Raw genomic sequence first — 14,979 nt, 5'->3', positions numbered from 1 at the left:
ATTTTGTGAGGAAGATGCAGGAAGTGAAACCAGAAAGGTTCCCAAAAGCTTACGTCTGGACTGTGAAAGACCATCGACCTGAGAGAATCCTGCACAAGTCTCAGAACCAGCTCCTCAACGAGCGAGTGAGGCAGATGTATTTCACAATTAGCTTAAAGGTTCAGTGTGTAAGATTTAGGTGAAAAGGGTCTATTGGCAGAAATTGAATATATAATAATCCTAGTGATGTTTTCACTAGTGTGTTTCATCTAAATTGTACGAATTGTTGTTTTCTTTAACCTAGAATGGTCCCATTATATTTAAATACTTTATATTTAAATCGGGAGTGGGTCTTCTCTACAGAGGCCGCCATGTTATTTACAGTAGCCCAGACTGGACAGACTAAACACCTTTTGAGTTTTGATGACAACTGAAGGCTACCACAAGTTCTCTTTAATATTTTTTAAAGAGGTTGAGGTGAGGGGTGTTTGGCTGCAACATGACACTTCACCACTAGATGGCACTAAATTCTACACACTGAACCTTTAATGATGTTAAAATGCTCAGTGAGAAATTGCAGAGTTGGGCGGTGAATTACTTCACATTAAACATATTCATTTGATCCATAGCAAGTTTAGGTCTTTTTTCTTTTTCAGGTGTTTCAACTCATATGTCCTGTTAAAAACATATTCACGTGTCAAAATACACTTTAACAACATTACCTCAACCTCAATGACATTTTCCTGTTAAGCTTGATTTAAAGAAATAATCACAGGAGGGTATTAAACCTGACAAATGGCCTTCGACTACACATTTAATATCTATATATAACGAGCAATGGCATGGAATGGAAAATGCAAGTTTGTACTGAATTTGTCTGCCCATGCAGTTACACTGACACCTTGGATGAGGTGTGTGTGTAGTGGGGGGTAACTGGATGGGACAGACCATTACTCAGCAAGAAGTGGACAGTGAATAAAAGCACCCGCCGAGTGGTCCTCCCTCCTGAGTCTCGTCTTTCACATTTCGAGGCGGCGAATGCTTTTGCACCGAAGCCGCTCCGCCCCCGAGTGTTGTGATGCAAAGCTCGACACAGAGAGGTAACAAAGAAAAATGTGATGTTTATTTTTGAGGCTCCTGCAGAGACTTCCCCTCGTGATGACAACGGGTGTTTTGGAGCAGGGATGGAAAAAAATAAAGCTCAACTCCAAGGTGTTGATCCTGTTGCATCTCCTTCAAACACCACGCTCCCTCCACTCCAGCACAACTATCACGTATGCTCGCACAAAGACAAACACACCCGCACTACACACATCGCCTCCCCTCCAACACCATCCCCACGTCTCACAGAATTATTCACTCTTGGCCTCTTATCAGACCCTTTTGTTTCCACGGCAACAAGACTTGCTGGAGGGGTTGGGTTGGCTGGATTCAAGACAATCCTTTTTAAGGTGCCTCAACTTGACGGAAAAAGTTCAACAGAAATAGGAAGAATTATTTTTTGCAACAAACATACTGAACCAAGTGGCTCATGGAGTTTATCATTCCCCAAGATAAAAAATGTGTTTTTTGCATTTTGTAGTTAGTGCTGTCTATTGATTATGCCCAACATAGTGCAGTATTGACAGTTATGCATTGTCACACTTGTTCTCTCACCTGAGGTAAAGAGTCGTTTAAGAGGAAAGTGACAGATAGAAAAAGTCACAATCTGTGGTTTTCCTATAGCAGCAACAGATCGTCAAACTCAGCAGGAAGGGGGTCAGGCCGACAGCAGGGGGATGATATATTAGGGCACAGGAGACCAACGAGCACGCTCACCAGTAATCACATTGCTGCAGGAGATCAAGAAAACACTCAGAAGGCTTTCAGTGTTGCTGTCACCTCAGCACGGATAAGGGCCAGAGGCATTTGATGCGTGGCCCATGAGCTTTGAGCCGAGATGCCAACCTCGCCAGAGTCGATGGGGGATCGCTGAAGAAAAGTCAGTGATGAGTAGTGTTGTGCTTTATATAGGGAACAAGAACTAAAGAGACCACGGTTGCTTATGTTAATTCACTTCATGCAAGTAAAACCATAAAAGACTATTGAAACTCTTTCTTTACAAAGCAGTCCCATTTTGAAATGAATGTGATTATTCATGGTAACTATGAAAATATAATACAGTACGTGGTTCTGCTGTTCTGGAATTAAAGCCCTCGTGTTATGATAATATCTGTTGGGATATATGAGGTCAGACGTGTTGTTTCCTCACTAATTCACTGCTAAGAAGTAGAAGAATCAGCAGGCTGACAGGTTCATGCAGGTTCAGCTCCGCTTTTGACCTTCTAGTGAAAACATGCAGGAGGAAGAGGATGGAAAGACTAATCTTCAAAGACATCACAAGCATTCATTATCACGCTGGCTTTGGCATTCTGCGAGATACCTGGTATTTAACAAAGGGAACCGCTTTTAATTAGGGAAAAGAAAGATGTGTTTTAAATTGCCACAGCCTCCGTCACCTTCAAAGACGACATTACAGTTTCATGCTTATAATGGGTTCAGTTTATGGCACTTAAACACATAAGACTTCCTCATTATCTGTGCAATACCTGCATCTATAGCTATAAGGAAAAGCTTGAAATTCAGTAGAAGGAAGGTTTACTTCAGTCTCGATGGATTGTGTAAAATGTTATCAACTTTAAATTGCACATTCTGCATGTTCTTTATTCAGTTTACCAAGTTATGCAGCTATACATTAGTTTTAGGGGATGTTTTATACATTTGGGTTGAAATATTGATACTGACAGATATTGCTCATGTGTATATATACTCCAATTTTTTTGTGCTGTGTTGCTGGAGTATGCTGTTCATGCAAGACACAAGATACTGTGATAAATCCAGAGGAGAACTGAGCTGGGTGGGTTTAGAAATATACTAACCAGCATGTGGATTTCTCCTTTTCTGCATCTCAGAGAAGAAAAACCATGAGCCCTCACTGTGGGGATGATTACCTACAGTGGTCCTTCAGTGCAACTGTAAGAAATGAGCAAGCTGCAGAGTAAATATATTTTGGAAAGGATGATAAGTATTTGGTGAAATTATGCACAGCAGTGTCTGGAGAGTGTTCCATTTAAAACATGTTTGTCTGAGGCGATTGTTTTGGTGATCAACAGACGGGAGGGTTGCAGAGACATCCATTGCCTGTATGTGCAGATACCCTGTCACAGATGAAGGAGAACACACCTGCCCATATAATAGTGCATCTAGTCTGTAATAAGTGCCTCAGAATGATCAACAACAGGTGCTGCTGCAGAGGAAACTCTACATGTGCGGCAGGAACAAGTTGCTTTAATGAGGCTGCAGAAGACTCAGGATGTGCCAGTGTCTAGACCCGGAATAGCAGAGGAGGATTGTAGCGAGGTGCGTCTGGACATCACTCAAAAGAACTTCGACGCTGCTGCATGTGGAGGCCCAGAAACCCTGCAAAGAGCCAGCAGCTGGAAAGGCTAAGTTTTTATAAAGATGAAGTTCTGGATAGAGACAATTCGTCTGATTTGTTTAATCCACATAATCCTAAACAACCAGAATGAAATCAATGCAGAGGAAATATGAAAAGATAGAACACTTAGCTCCGTTAAAGTCCCCCTCCAGTAAATTATTACACCACTTAAAACTCCTCAAAAGTACATATTCAAAAGGTTTGTTGTGAAAAATTCCCCTAATGGTGTTAAAATGGCTTAAATGGATCTCTACACCTTTCTAATGTATGTCTCCCCCCCCCCACTAACAGCTCATCTGCAGTTGAGGAGCCTTTTCCTGCTACTGAGCCACACCCACGACTTGACAGGATTGGTTTATTAGGTTTGTGACATCACAAACTCTGAATCTGTTTTTTAACACACAGCATTGTTATATAATAATAAATAATAATTTTTATTTAGCTCAAAATATGTCTTTTATCTTATATAAGGCACAAGGGTGACATGTTAACATGTTTAAAAACTTGATTTTCACTGGAGTCGCAGCTTTTGTTCTGTGTTGACAAAGGTTATTTGCACTGCAGCAAAATAACTTTAATAGTTTCTGAGTTGGTCTGATTTTGCCAAAATCAATCAGATGAGTCAGATTTGTTTTCTTTATAGTAAACTGAACTGTGGGAAAAGTAAAAAGTGTATAGCAGACACAGATAAATGCGATGCTTTTAAACTGTATTGGAGCCATTTGGAGCTGATGTTTGGAACAAAATGTTGAAATGGTGCTGCAGAGCGACTGCAGCCTTTCAGTTTCTGCTTTTTGAAATTCTGAAGCTCTACAGAAAGAGTGAACTCAGCACCAGAGGTGGGAGTCTTTGAGTTGAAGGATTGTAGTGAAGCTCATACAATCTTCATATCTACTCCATCAATGACCTCAGGAGCTGGAGCCCCTTGAGGAGAAGGTCTTCAATGAAAATGTTTTCTCACAGGAACACAAGTGGGCAGCAGCAAACAGTCTCTCTGCGCATGCTCACCGTGCCGAGGAAAAGAATGAACCAGATATTTTCCACTGAATTTCATTATGGCATCAGTACCAGCATCACCAACTTCCAGCTGAATGTGACAGCGTTGGCTATGGAGCGGAAAAGTTATGAAAGTAATAGTTAGTCCTTAAGAGCACTGAAAGAACGTATGTTCTGTCTTTGGTGAGCAGCCCTGAGAGATTTAGCTGCCTTAAGGTCACACACTCACAGCCACATGCCAGTGTGTGTGTGTGTGTGTGTGTGTGTGTGTGTGTGTGTGTGTGTGTGTGTGTGTGTGTGTGTGTGTGTGTGTGTGTGTGTGTGTGCACATAAAGCATTATTGGAGTAGTGGAGGAAAAAGGCTACAAGCTGTTGCCCTCGCTTGCTCTCTGGGGCATTAAAGGTAGTGTGGGTCGTGTCTGATGGACAGGGCAGAAGAGGAAGTAGTGAAAATCCTCTGGTTTGCACCGAGAGCAGAGGAGCAGAGTCCTGGGAGCAGGGTGGATGAAGGATGGAGGAAGCACTGAGGAGGTCAGGAAGGCCGACCCATAGAGATACACACACTATTCATACTGTCTCCTCCATGGCCGTGTACTTGAAGACTTGTGGTTAAAGTATATAAAGTACTTGTACTGCAGGATGCATGTAAGCTTCAATGTGTATAAGTGTTTTTTTACTGCTGCAGCTATATGAGCTATTTTTAACAACTGTGAGGTTTAGTGCATTTTCCTTCTTTTTTGTAAAAGATTTACTTAAACGTCCCAAACATTTATTTAAATGAAACCATTAAAGTCTTGTGTGAAGACGTTTCTTTGATGAAAGTGATAACAACTCAGATATCGACAACATGACAATTCGGCATACTGTTTTAATCTTTAGCTGCGTGCTTTTTCCTTAAAATAACTTTAAGTCTTGATCTGAAAATTAAGACACTATGGTTGTCAGATAAATATAGAGGCGTAAAAAGTAAAAACCTTTCCCTCAAGATGTATAAAGAAGCAGAAAATAGAAATACTAATGTAAACTACAAACCTTATACAACTTGTCACTATAGGTAGCTCTCTGGAGATTTAATTCTGAAACCATGTCACTCTTTCTTTGATTTGTAATATTGTATATTTATCTCTGTCCCATATCAAAACAGCATCAACACGTCATAAAGACCTGTGAATGTCTTAAAAGCGCGATGCAGCCGTTGAATCAAAGGTGTTGGCTCAGTTCACAGCAGTTAAACCTATACAGTCCCATTATGAATCTCTTTATCCTCATCAAGGTGATATACAAGAATTCAGTTGCATTTCATGGGGTCGTGTATGAAGAATTGTTGTCAAACCCAATTCAGTCTCCAATAAGCTCTCCCCACAAGATATTCTGAGTACTTTACAGAGCCAGGGACTTTTGAAAAGGGGGGTTGACATAATTCTGACTGGTGTCTATTCTCTCTACAGAGGGATTGGAAGGGGACTAATTCCTTGTTTCTCCTGTTTGCACACAAAGGAAATGCAGAGTGCATATATGTGTATAACCATCATCCACGTAAACCCCAAGCTGCAGTCCTCCCAGCTGTAGGGCTTCTCTCAGATGTTGGAATGTAGCGGCGCAGCGAGGGATTAGTGGAAATGAATCCACATAGGATTCCCTGTATAAATATATACAAGAATGATTTTTTTTTTACAGCTGTTTGAAATGCATGTTTTTGTTCCCTGTTGTATTCTAGAGAGCATATCAATCGAAGATGCGCGTTTTCCGGATTTTAAGATGCAAATTGGACGAGACGGAAAAACATTTAGGAACAGTAGTTCTCCGAGTTAGAAAAGGATTATTAAATTAAACAGCCCGGATGCTTATCTGACCTTTTGAAAGATATGCTGCGGTGTATCAACGCTACATTAACCTTCTTGACTCGTGCAAAGAGGGAATACATCCAGCTGCCTGAGTGAATCTTTCACTTTTAAATGATGTTTTAAAAAGGAAAATAAACAACCCAACGAAAAGGAAACGATTCCACGTGTGTCCAACATTATATTAATGGACAATTAAGCACTGGATATTGATTTGATTTGCATTAAACCCCCAGTGGTGCATGGCTGCAGAGAAAATAATGTATTTGTTTCCACCTGCTGGGTGACATTCACAAGATTTGCGTCAATAATACTGTGTGGAGCAAGTAGTTTCCCTGTGTTTACACTCGTATATTCAAAGGTGACATGTGTAGCAGTGTGTCATTAATACACCACTGTCAAAAGAAACCATTATTTCCCCCTTGGCTGCTACTTCTTCATCCAGCAGCTGGTTACGAATGTTCCTACACAAGCAGGAATGTTTCTAATGTTTGGTGCCACAGATTTTTAATTTTAGATTCCTTATGATTTCAATGGTGTGTCAAGTTATTTCATTTTTATTTTGTTGTTCAAAGTTTACACATAAGCGTGTGGCTGCAGGACTTTTAAAGAAATAGGAGAATTTTAAATCCCAGGTAAACTGATCAGAAAAGTATTTCAAAGCAACGAAAGAGAGGAGCAAACCACCGACAGATAACAGCTCCCACAATGCAGCGCTGATTGCTGTCGTAAAATTTCATTACGTGTGAAAATCCCGCACATTGGAGTGCAGTATTATTTTTGTGTCCATGTGTGCGTTTCTGTGTAAGAAGCTGTACAAGACGTTAGTATTGATCGCAGGTCTTAGGCTGCTCCCTCAAAGCTCACACATCAGTTTTAGCTGTGGCACCAGTGACATTCAGCTGAAACGAGGAAGGGGAAAGCGTCTTGATTACCCCCAGGGGAGTCAGCAAGGGCGTGTCGTGGACATGATGACCAGCAGCTGCATCCAATACCGGCTGTTTTTGTCCTGCTCATTGTAAAGTCGTTAATACACCAATGCATCGTTCATCGCCATGAAGCATTTCCTCAGAGGAGGTCTTCAAATAAGACGCAGCACACAGCCGGAGCGTCACAGGCGTCCAAAAGCTGTTGGAGCAATGAATATTTAATGTGCTCATTTGGGTCCACCCTTCCATCGGAGGATTACTTTATAGATCAGACAGTTTACAGCTGTGGGTTTCTTCCCGTTGCCCCGTGACAGGCGACATGTTAAGGGCTGCGGGGGTGCATTTGTTAAAGTCATCACACTCCTGGGATTCTGTGCGTAATGAAAGTTGGCGCGTGGATCCCGTCGACCCCGAGCTGAGATCCTATGTTATTTGGAATCCATCAGTCTCCTTGAAATTATTCTATACACATTCTGAGGGGACGTGGTATTTCCTGCAAAAGGAGATGGAGCATAATGTGCCAGAAATTACAGGCTTATTCCATGTGTGTCAGTCAGGGTTTGTGGATTTAGAAAAGCTTCTTATATTGCTATGATATGGCACCCACTGTTTTTTTTCCCTAACCCTAATTGAAACAATACGATCACTGACTTAAAGTGAAAGGAGAAAATTTGTTACGGTGATGATACCACTAGTGCAGATTTTTTTGTTTTGGGAGTGGGGCATTTTGGGTTTGGTGTTTCGAGCTTTGAAATTCAGTTCGAAGTTTTTGTTTATCACTCAATCCTCTAAGTCCGGGGCTCTGTGAAAATTTGCGATTATTATAATTTCTAAGGTAAAATCTGAGGTTTTCAGAATTGCAACTTCGTGTCGTCACATTCTTGTTATAGAAACACAAATCTAGAAAACATTTCTAGCTGCTTCGTCCGTGCCTGAGAAATCACCAAACTTCATTGGTTTGTCTACAATATGGAGGATATGATGGAATTGCTTTTCTTCAGCTGCCACCTACAGTGTAAAGATGTGCAGAATGATGGTTAATTGGAAACTAAAGTGTCCATAGGTGTGAATGTGAGACCCCCCCCCCCTATATAATCAGTATTCCAAACCTGTCCGGTGGGTGGGTTACATTGGAAAAGGCAAAGTGTAGATTTAAACACATTTGTGAACAATATTTAAGTGAAATAAACCTTTTAGTGTACTTTAGTAAAAGTCTTAATCTTTAATTTCAACCCACGAAAAATAGGAGTAAAAATAAAAGTGCTGTGTTTATCCTTTAGTTCAATGTATGTACCTGTATAACAAATGAGAAATGATAAAATAGAAACAAAGCCAAGCAGCACACACACACACACACACACACACACACACACACACACACACACACACACACACACACACTTTTTCATTAACTGGGGAACCATACAATACATTGGAGTTGATTAGGATTGCCGGCGAAAGGACAGAAGGCTCCAGCTGCCTCCCTGAATTCATAGTCATTAGCAGTGGAACACCACGCGCTTTTCAAACTCATTAGTTGATAAAACAACCCTCTGATTTTCCATTAAAAAAAACTCTCCGTCCTCCCTGGCTGGCAACGCACCCCCCTCCAATCGCAGCCCCTGCATTTACACACCTTCAAAGCCGCTCCTGAGACGGCAGCTGTAACGTACGTGAAGCTTCCTCAACAAACTTATCCACATTTTCTCCACATTCGATTAAGAATAAAAATGTGATTTCTTATTGTACATCTACAGCATTTGCAATTGTAATTTGATTTCCATCTTCGCTCTAAGGCCCCCCCCCCTTGGGATAAGTTCTAGGACTACAAAATAGAAAAATAATTGTGTGTGATGCCGACTGGATTCTCTATTCACTTTCTGTGCAGGCATCGTCTTGTCAGAGCAATCAACCCAATCTTCGAGTTAAAGAGGAGAAAAATCGATTCCTGGCAGAATAACAATTTATTCGAATTTAGACAAAAGGAAATACATATTTGTGCTTTGTGCGGTTTAATGAACAGCTTTGTGTATATACACTTTATACACAGTTTTATATATATATATATATAATCTCTTGTTACAAGTTGCTGAACTGAATTATCACCACTTATTATTGAATAATCATGAATATCAAAGACCCCTTCCCCCACACCCTTTTTGTACCCATTTGATATTTGTAAAAAAAAAAAGGTTTTCTTGTGTGTTTTCAAAAACATTCATTCAGAGATGCGTAGTGTCAAAATTCAAGTCGGTATATCTCACTCAGCCAGGACTTACACCGACGTCTCTCAAACTCTCAAACAAACGTCATGAATTCACAAGTACCACCAGCGTTTCCACCTGTGTTGTAATCCGGAACAAACCAAACCCGAGACAGAGACGGCATACCACAAACCACCACACCAGCCTGAACTCACGTAGATCGACCTCGTCTTTCCCCTTAATCGCTCTTTGTCTGAGATCCTGAAGACACACCAGAGCACCTAGCAGTTTCAAGAGGCACGTCTGCCTCTTTAACGCATTTCCTCATTGCGATGTAGATCTGACAGGCAGTTCTGGTTCTGAGGAAAAAGAAAAAGTAGCATCTGGAGTCGGCAGCGAGCGCTTTTACAAACTCGCGTGGATGTCCTCGTGTCGCAGCACTTTGTAGGTGATCCAGTAGAAGATGTTGAATATGAGGAAGCTCAAGGGAAACACGGCTCTGGATATAGTGTCAATGCGCTTGGCCCGGTCCACGAAGCGCTTGTGAAGCGTCTCCCTATCGCACGCGATGACCGGAGGAGGAGGAGGAGGAGGAGGAGGGGGGGTGGCGGTGAAGACGCTGGCCCCTTCCACAGCGGTACCATCCTTGTTCTGCAGGCAGTGACCCAGGCCGTAACCCCGGAAGTAAAAGCCGCGGCTCTCCCTCATCAGTTCGTCCTCCTGTGGAGTCAAGCAAAGGGAAAACAGGTTGGCCGCTCGCTGTCAACAAGAATTAGCTTACAGCTTTTAGCATCTCCTCTCGCTGGCTGATTCCCAAATGGGTAGAAGGGCAGCAGAGTGCAACAGATCCAGGACACACACAGAAAAACAAGCATGGAGCAGCAGTGAAAAGGAGGTTTTAAACAGTTATTACATGTAAAGCAGGTGTTTCACCATGTGAGCCACTCATGTTAATGCAATGGGAAATAGACTGATGTATTTATATGGTGCTTTTCTAAACTTAATGATGCTTTATATTACACGTGCTTTCCTACAGCTTCTCCTCCAGCTTCTATCACACACACCAGACTCTTGTTACGACCGATTTTTTAATCCTGGTATCTGGAAAATTACATATATTTGTTTTTTTTGCAACACAAGCCACATACGAGTATTTTTTGTAGTAATTTATATAATAACTTAGCTAACACACAAATATAACTGATAAGAGTCGGAGTCTCTTATCAGTCTCTTTCTTTTTGATAAGAAATACACAGTTGGGTTCACACTGTGTACCTCAAGCAAAGATGGCTGCCATCTTGGGGCGAATTATAAAAAATGTCATAACTTGGAAAACATATTTTTTATCGGGGGTGGATGCTACACGGTTATTTTCAGATTGTGAGTCTTGAGCATTTTGGAAATAAGCTACAATAAAAGTAAGTCTTCAACCTTTTGGGTTTACAGACGTGAACTCCGGAAAGTGTCAGGAGAGTTGTGTCTGGACATTTTCCAGAGTTTTGCCTTTTACATCTGAAGAAAGCAGCAGGAGATTGTCCGGGTCAGATGCGTTTACGACAACAGGAAAATGTTCGGAACATTCAGCGGGGGTGGCGCCCAGGTCCGAGCATGCAGGAGGCAGAACATGACATTTTCATTGTGGAAATCAAGTCATATTTGTCTCCAGTAGATCAACGTCAGTATTGGCGCTTATCCTCTCAAACTTTTCGAATGTCTTTTTTTATTTTCAAGTTGACATCCTTTTGTTTCCTGACATTTTCCTGCTGTATTCGCACATGGGCTCACTCGGCCGTTTTCGGAACATTTAACTCGGAGGCTGGAAGGCAAGGTTCAAGAAAATGTCCAGAGCAACGGACTCTGACATCTGTGTTCTCACATTCAGCTCGTCCAGAGTTCAGTGCACGTCTGAGAGCAGCTTAACTGATGCTTACCTCACATGTAATGGTAATATGAAGCACATGAAGGGGGCTGGAACAGGCACAAGTCTCAGATAAACTTTCGTTAATCAGTTAAGTGTTTTGAAGTTTCAATATCCCAAAGAGGGGAATCAGAGGGCATCTTCATTAAGAGGAAAACAATTATAATTCTGGAAGTTAATCAAAAAATTAACCTCCATCTCTCCTTTGAAGTGGCGAAATGATAAACTTTTCCAAACGCCTATTAATAAAAAGTCAACCTCACCAAAAGAGAAAAGAAAAGAAAAAACTTGGCATGATGCTTTGATGAATGGAAGGGCACTCGTTTTTTTTTCTTCTTCCTCTTACAGTGAGGCACTGTTCCCGCCCTCTGAGGAGAATATTAATAGACGTGCAGCTTAACTCTGACAGCCCTCTGACACTGTGAGAGATTCACTTTAGCGGGCAAAAGTGAAGATGTGGGATCTAAATTGGATGATTAGTAGTCAGCGGGAGGTGCCCCCGAGAGCTCTGATCCCTGCGTCCCCGCCTCTGTGTTTCTCTGACCCTCCCGGACCCCGGCGGCTCGACGCCACGCCGCCGGACGGCCTCGGCTGGGAGACGCTACTCGCTCCTGTCGAAAGGGAGCCAGTCGCCTGATGTATTTCACACCTCTCTCTCGCTGTTACATTTCTCTCGCACAGTACGTTCACTTAGTCCTTCAAAAACTCCCCCTGTCTGATCCCTGCCGGCTGCCCTTTTGCTTGCACCCTCACTTTTTAGCTGAAGCTGCTACGTTGATTTACTTGACTTCCTCCTCACAAGTGGGTATGAGTAACTCGATGTGTACTAACTCTGTTGCCCCCATGACAAATTACACCCAACACCAGGGGGATAGGGGAGTAGTAACTCTTCTCACGCGGCTTAATTATCCCTCCTACTCTTTCCTAAACGATACAGTACATCATGTGCTAAAGTCTAATGGTGCGTTTCTCCAAAGATAATAGGTGCTCATTGTCTTTAGTCTGTGCTCTCAGCAGCAACCACATCGTTTGTGATTTGTGGGCAGAAGATCAGATGAGACTCGTTCCTGCTCTCGTTGTCCCTCTGTGACGAACTGCGCCCCGTGCTGTGTGAAAACGTTTGTTTTCAGTGAGCGAGCGCTGGCGCTCTGTGTAAACGATTCACAAAAACTGCGATAACTTGGAGGAACGGTTGCTTTCCTGCTGAGAAAAAGACGAGAACGTCGAAACCACTCACTTGTCCATCTGTTCGCTCTGAGGCTACAGGCAGCTTAGCATAAAAACTGGAAACGTGGGGAAACAGAGAGCTTAGCTTGCTCTGTCAGAATTTTACATTTAAGCTGTTTTCAGACATGAACTCTGGATAAAGTCTGGACACAATTTTCTGGACAATTTACGCAGTTTGCCTTTCTCATGTGAAGAGTGCATCTTTTTACATAACACGTCTGGCTGTTTCCTGCTCTTTCCAGTGCTAAGCTACCGGCTACCGGCTGCTGGCTTCACACAAGAAAATGTCCCCACATGTTGGACTAATTCTTAAATTAGGCAATTCAACGATTTAAAACAGAAATAAACGAAGGGGACGAGGAGAATTTGAGAACGAGGAGAGAAGAAGAGCAGGGTGAAATTTATGGTCAATTTAAATGAACCTTAAAAACAGGTCACACATTGAGGGAAGAATAAAGGGCAAAATTTCCAAGTTATTAATGTTGGTATAATAGGGCAGATAGAGGGTCACAGGGATCAGCATAAAGTGGGTCTGGTTGTGGGAGGGATGCCAGGATAAATTCAAGCTTTGTGAGGACAGTTGCATAATACAATCAGTTCTGGGAGGCTGGAGGCACGGACAAAAGAAATAGAGGTCTGAAGGTCAGGGTTGACACGGAGGTCAATGTTGTTTTTTTTTTTACCCTGGCACAGGCGTTGCAGTGCTGAGTCCTGTGGGTTGAGATGTTACCAGGGAGGTCGCTCACTTTCCGCAACGACTCAACACTCCCAGGCTGACTGGAAGACACCTCCATCGGAAAGGAAGGTAGATAAATGGAAATAATAGTTATTGCTCCTTTTCCTTTTTTGTCTAAAAACAAGATGTAGGAAAAACGAGAAATACACACACACACACACACACATACCTACCTGTGTCATGCCAAAAATAAAGTGATTAAAGATGCAAAACTTCAAATCCAAATGACAAACTCAAGCAGGCGTTTAATTAAAGAGTCGCTGTGAGCGTGATAGTACTGGACATTATCTGCAGCTGTTAGTTCAGACAACTGGCTTTGAAGACAAAGACAGAAAAAGAGGAGCCAATTCAAGCTATTTCTGTAACGACTATAAATGGAATTACAGATTTTCTTATTTATTTATTTTGCAGGTTTGAAGCCTGTGTGGATATACAGTGGTTACAGTAGCTGTTTGACGTGTCTGAGCCAATCGCAAGGCTGGATAAGTGCATCGATTAAGCCTGGTCAGTCTGGGATTTGGACATCGGTCTCCCACCCTCTCTCCAGTACAACACCCTGGGTCAAGCGTCAATACCGCTCAGATGGATAGTTTGCGACCTGACACTCCTCAGTGGGAGTAATTGTGCCGCTGATGGACAGTGGACAGAGGGAAGTCCTCTCCTCCACAGACCATCATTTTCTGCCTCCTGTATCGATGCAGCAGGGCCGACTGCCCTGTAAATCTGCTGGAGTTTAATTGGATTCTCAAGACATCTCATCTGTTTCGGCCTCGCTCTCAAAGGGGTCTCACACCTCTGGGTAAACGCTTTCACTTTGTCAACGTACTGTTTGCCTCCATAGTTTTCTTTTAAAGATGGATTCTACTGGTTATTGAGTAAATGTTGCCAGAAACAAAGAAACCACGTAGTAATGAGACTCAATTTGCTTACTAATGGCTTCATTAATTAAAAAATATGTATTAATGATTTATAGACCATTAATATACATAAATCAGAATAATTCTGGGCTGTGGGTAATTCCCTGGACTGGTGTTTTGACTCTTGCAAAATTATTTTGCTTTGTCTTTTTAGTCCTGCAACAGAAAGTCAATGGACACTTTGACAGTTTGCTTTCTCCACAGACAATTTAATGAGAACTTATTATAATAACAGAATTTCTGTCTATTTGAAAATGTAAACCCATGACCCTCAAGGAGTTATTAATATTAATTAATATTGACCTTATAACCATGGGTCATTAATCAAAGATAACTTCTTCGTCACCAAAAAATAAGGATTCAGGTTTTCAGTTTTAATTCATTAACAGTCCACAAACCTTACCATGCAAAATGTTAATATTTGTTATTCGGGATTTTAGTATGCAGTTTTCTGTTGCATATGTCTCACAAGAAGAATATATAGATATACATATATAAATGTATATATAGCATGCTAATTAAACTCAATTGATATAAAAAAAGAGCAAGCAGCTGTAACTGTAACCCCTTGTAAAACAAACTGATATAGATATAATACGTTAATTAGTGAAGTGTGGAGGTGCTCGTGGGTTGATTTATTTTTAATTTTGGATCAGGACACACACGACATTTTGCTATGTGCTAAGGTAAGTTAAGCAGCTGCTGGCAAATCAGCGTATTTTCCAAACTTTTAACCTATTGCCTTAACAATAGC

At 41.7% G+C, this 14,979-nt stretch overlaps 1 protein-coding gene across 2 annotated transcripts in view; it reads right to left on the bottom strand.

Moving 5' to 3' along the window:
- Window positions 1–9,168: 9,168 nt before the first annotated feature.
- glra4a (glycine receptor, alpha 4a) overlaps window positions 9,169–14,979 on the bottom strand; it is a 41,614-nt gene continuing 35,803 nt past the window's right edge. Inside the window, exons 9-10 of one of the 2 annotated variants that reach the window (XM_035161472.2) lie at window positions 13,256–13,360; window positions 9,169–10,147 (exon numbers count right to left, since the gene is read on the bottom strand). In XM_035161472.2, the coding sequence (XP_035017363.1) occupies window positions 9,833–10,147; window positions 13,256–13,360 (420 nt within the window). In that variant the 3' untranslated portion in view covers window positions 9,169–9,832. The remainder of the gene's footprint in view (window positions 10,148–13,255; window positions 13,361–14,979) is intronic. The other variant, XM_035161473.2, reaches the window with a different exon arrangement.

This window comes from Hippoglossus stenolepis, chromosome 7 (genome assembly GCF_022539355.2).
Source record: "Hippoglossus stenolepis isolate QCI-W04-F060 chromosome 7, HSTE1.2, whole genome shotgun sequence".
Lineage (NCBI taxonomy): Eukaryota > Metazoa > Chordata > Actinopteri > Pleuronectiformes > Pleuronectidae > Hippoglossus > Hippoglossus stenolepis.
Note: the sequence above shows the minus strand (reverse complement) of the source record. Positions and strands in the feature narration are given on the sequence as shown.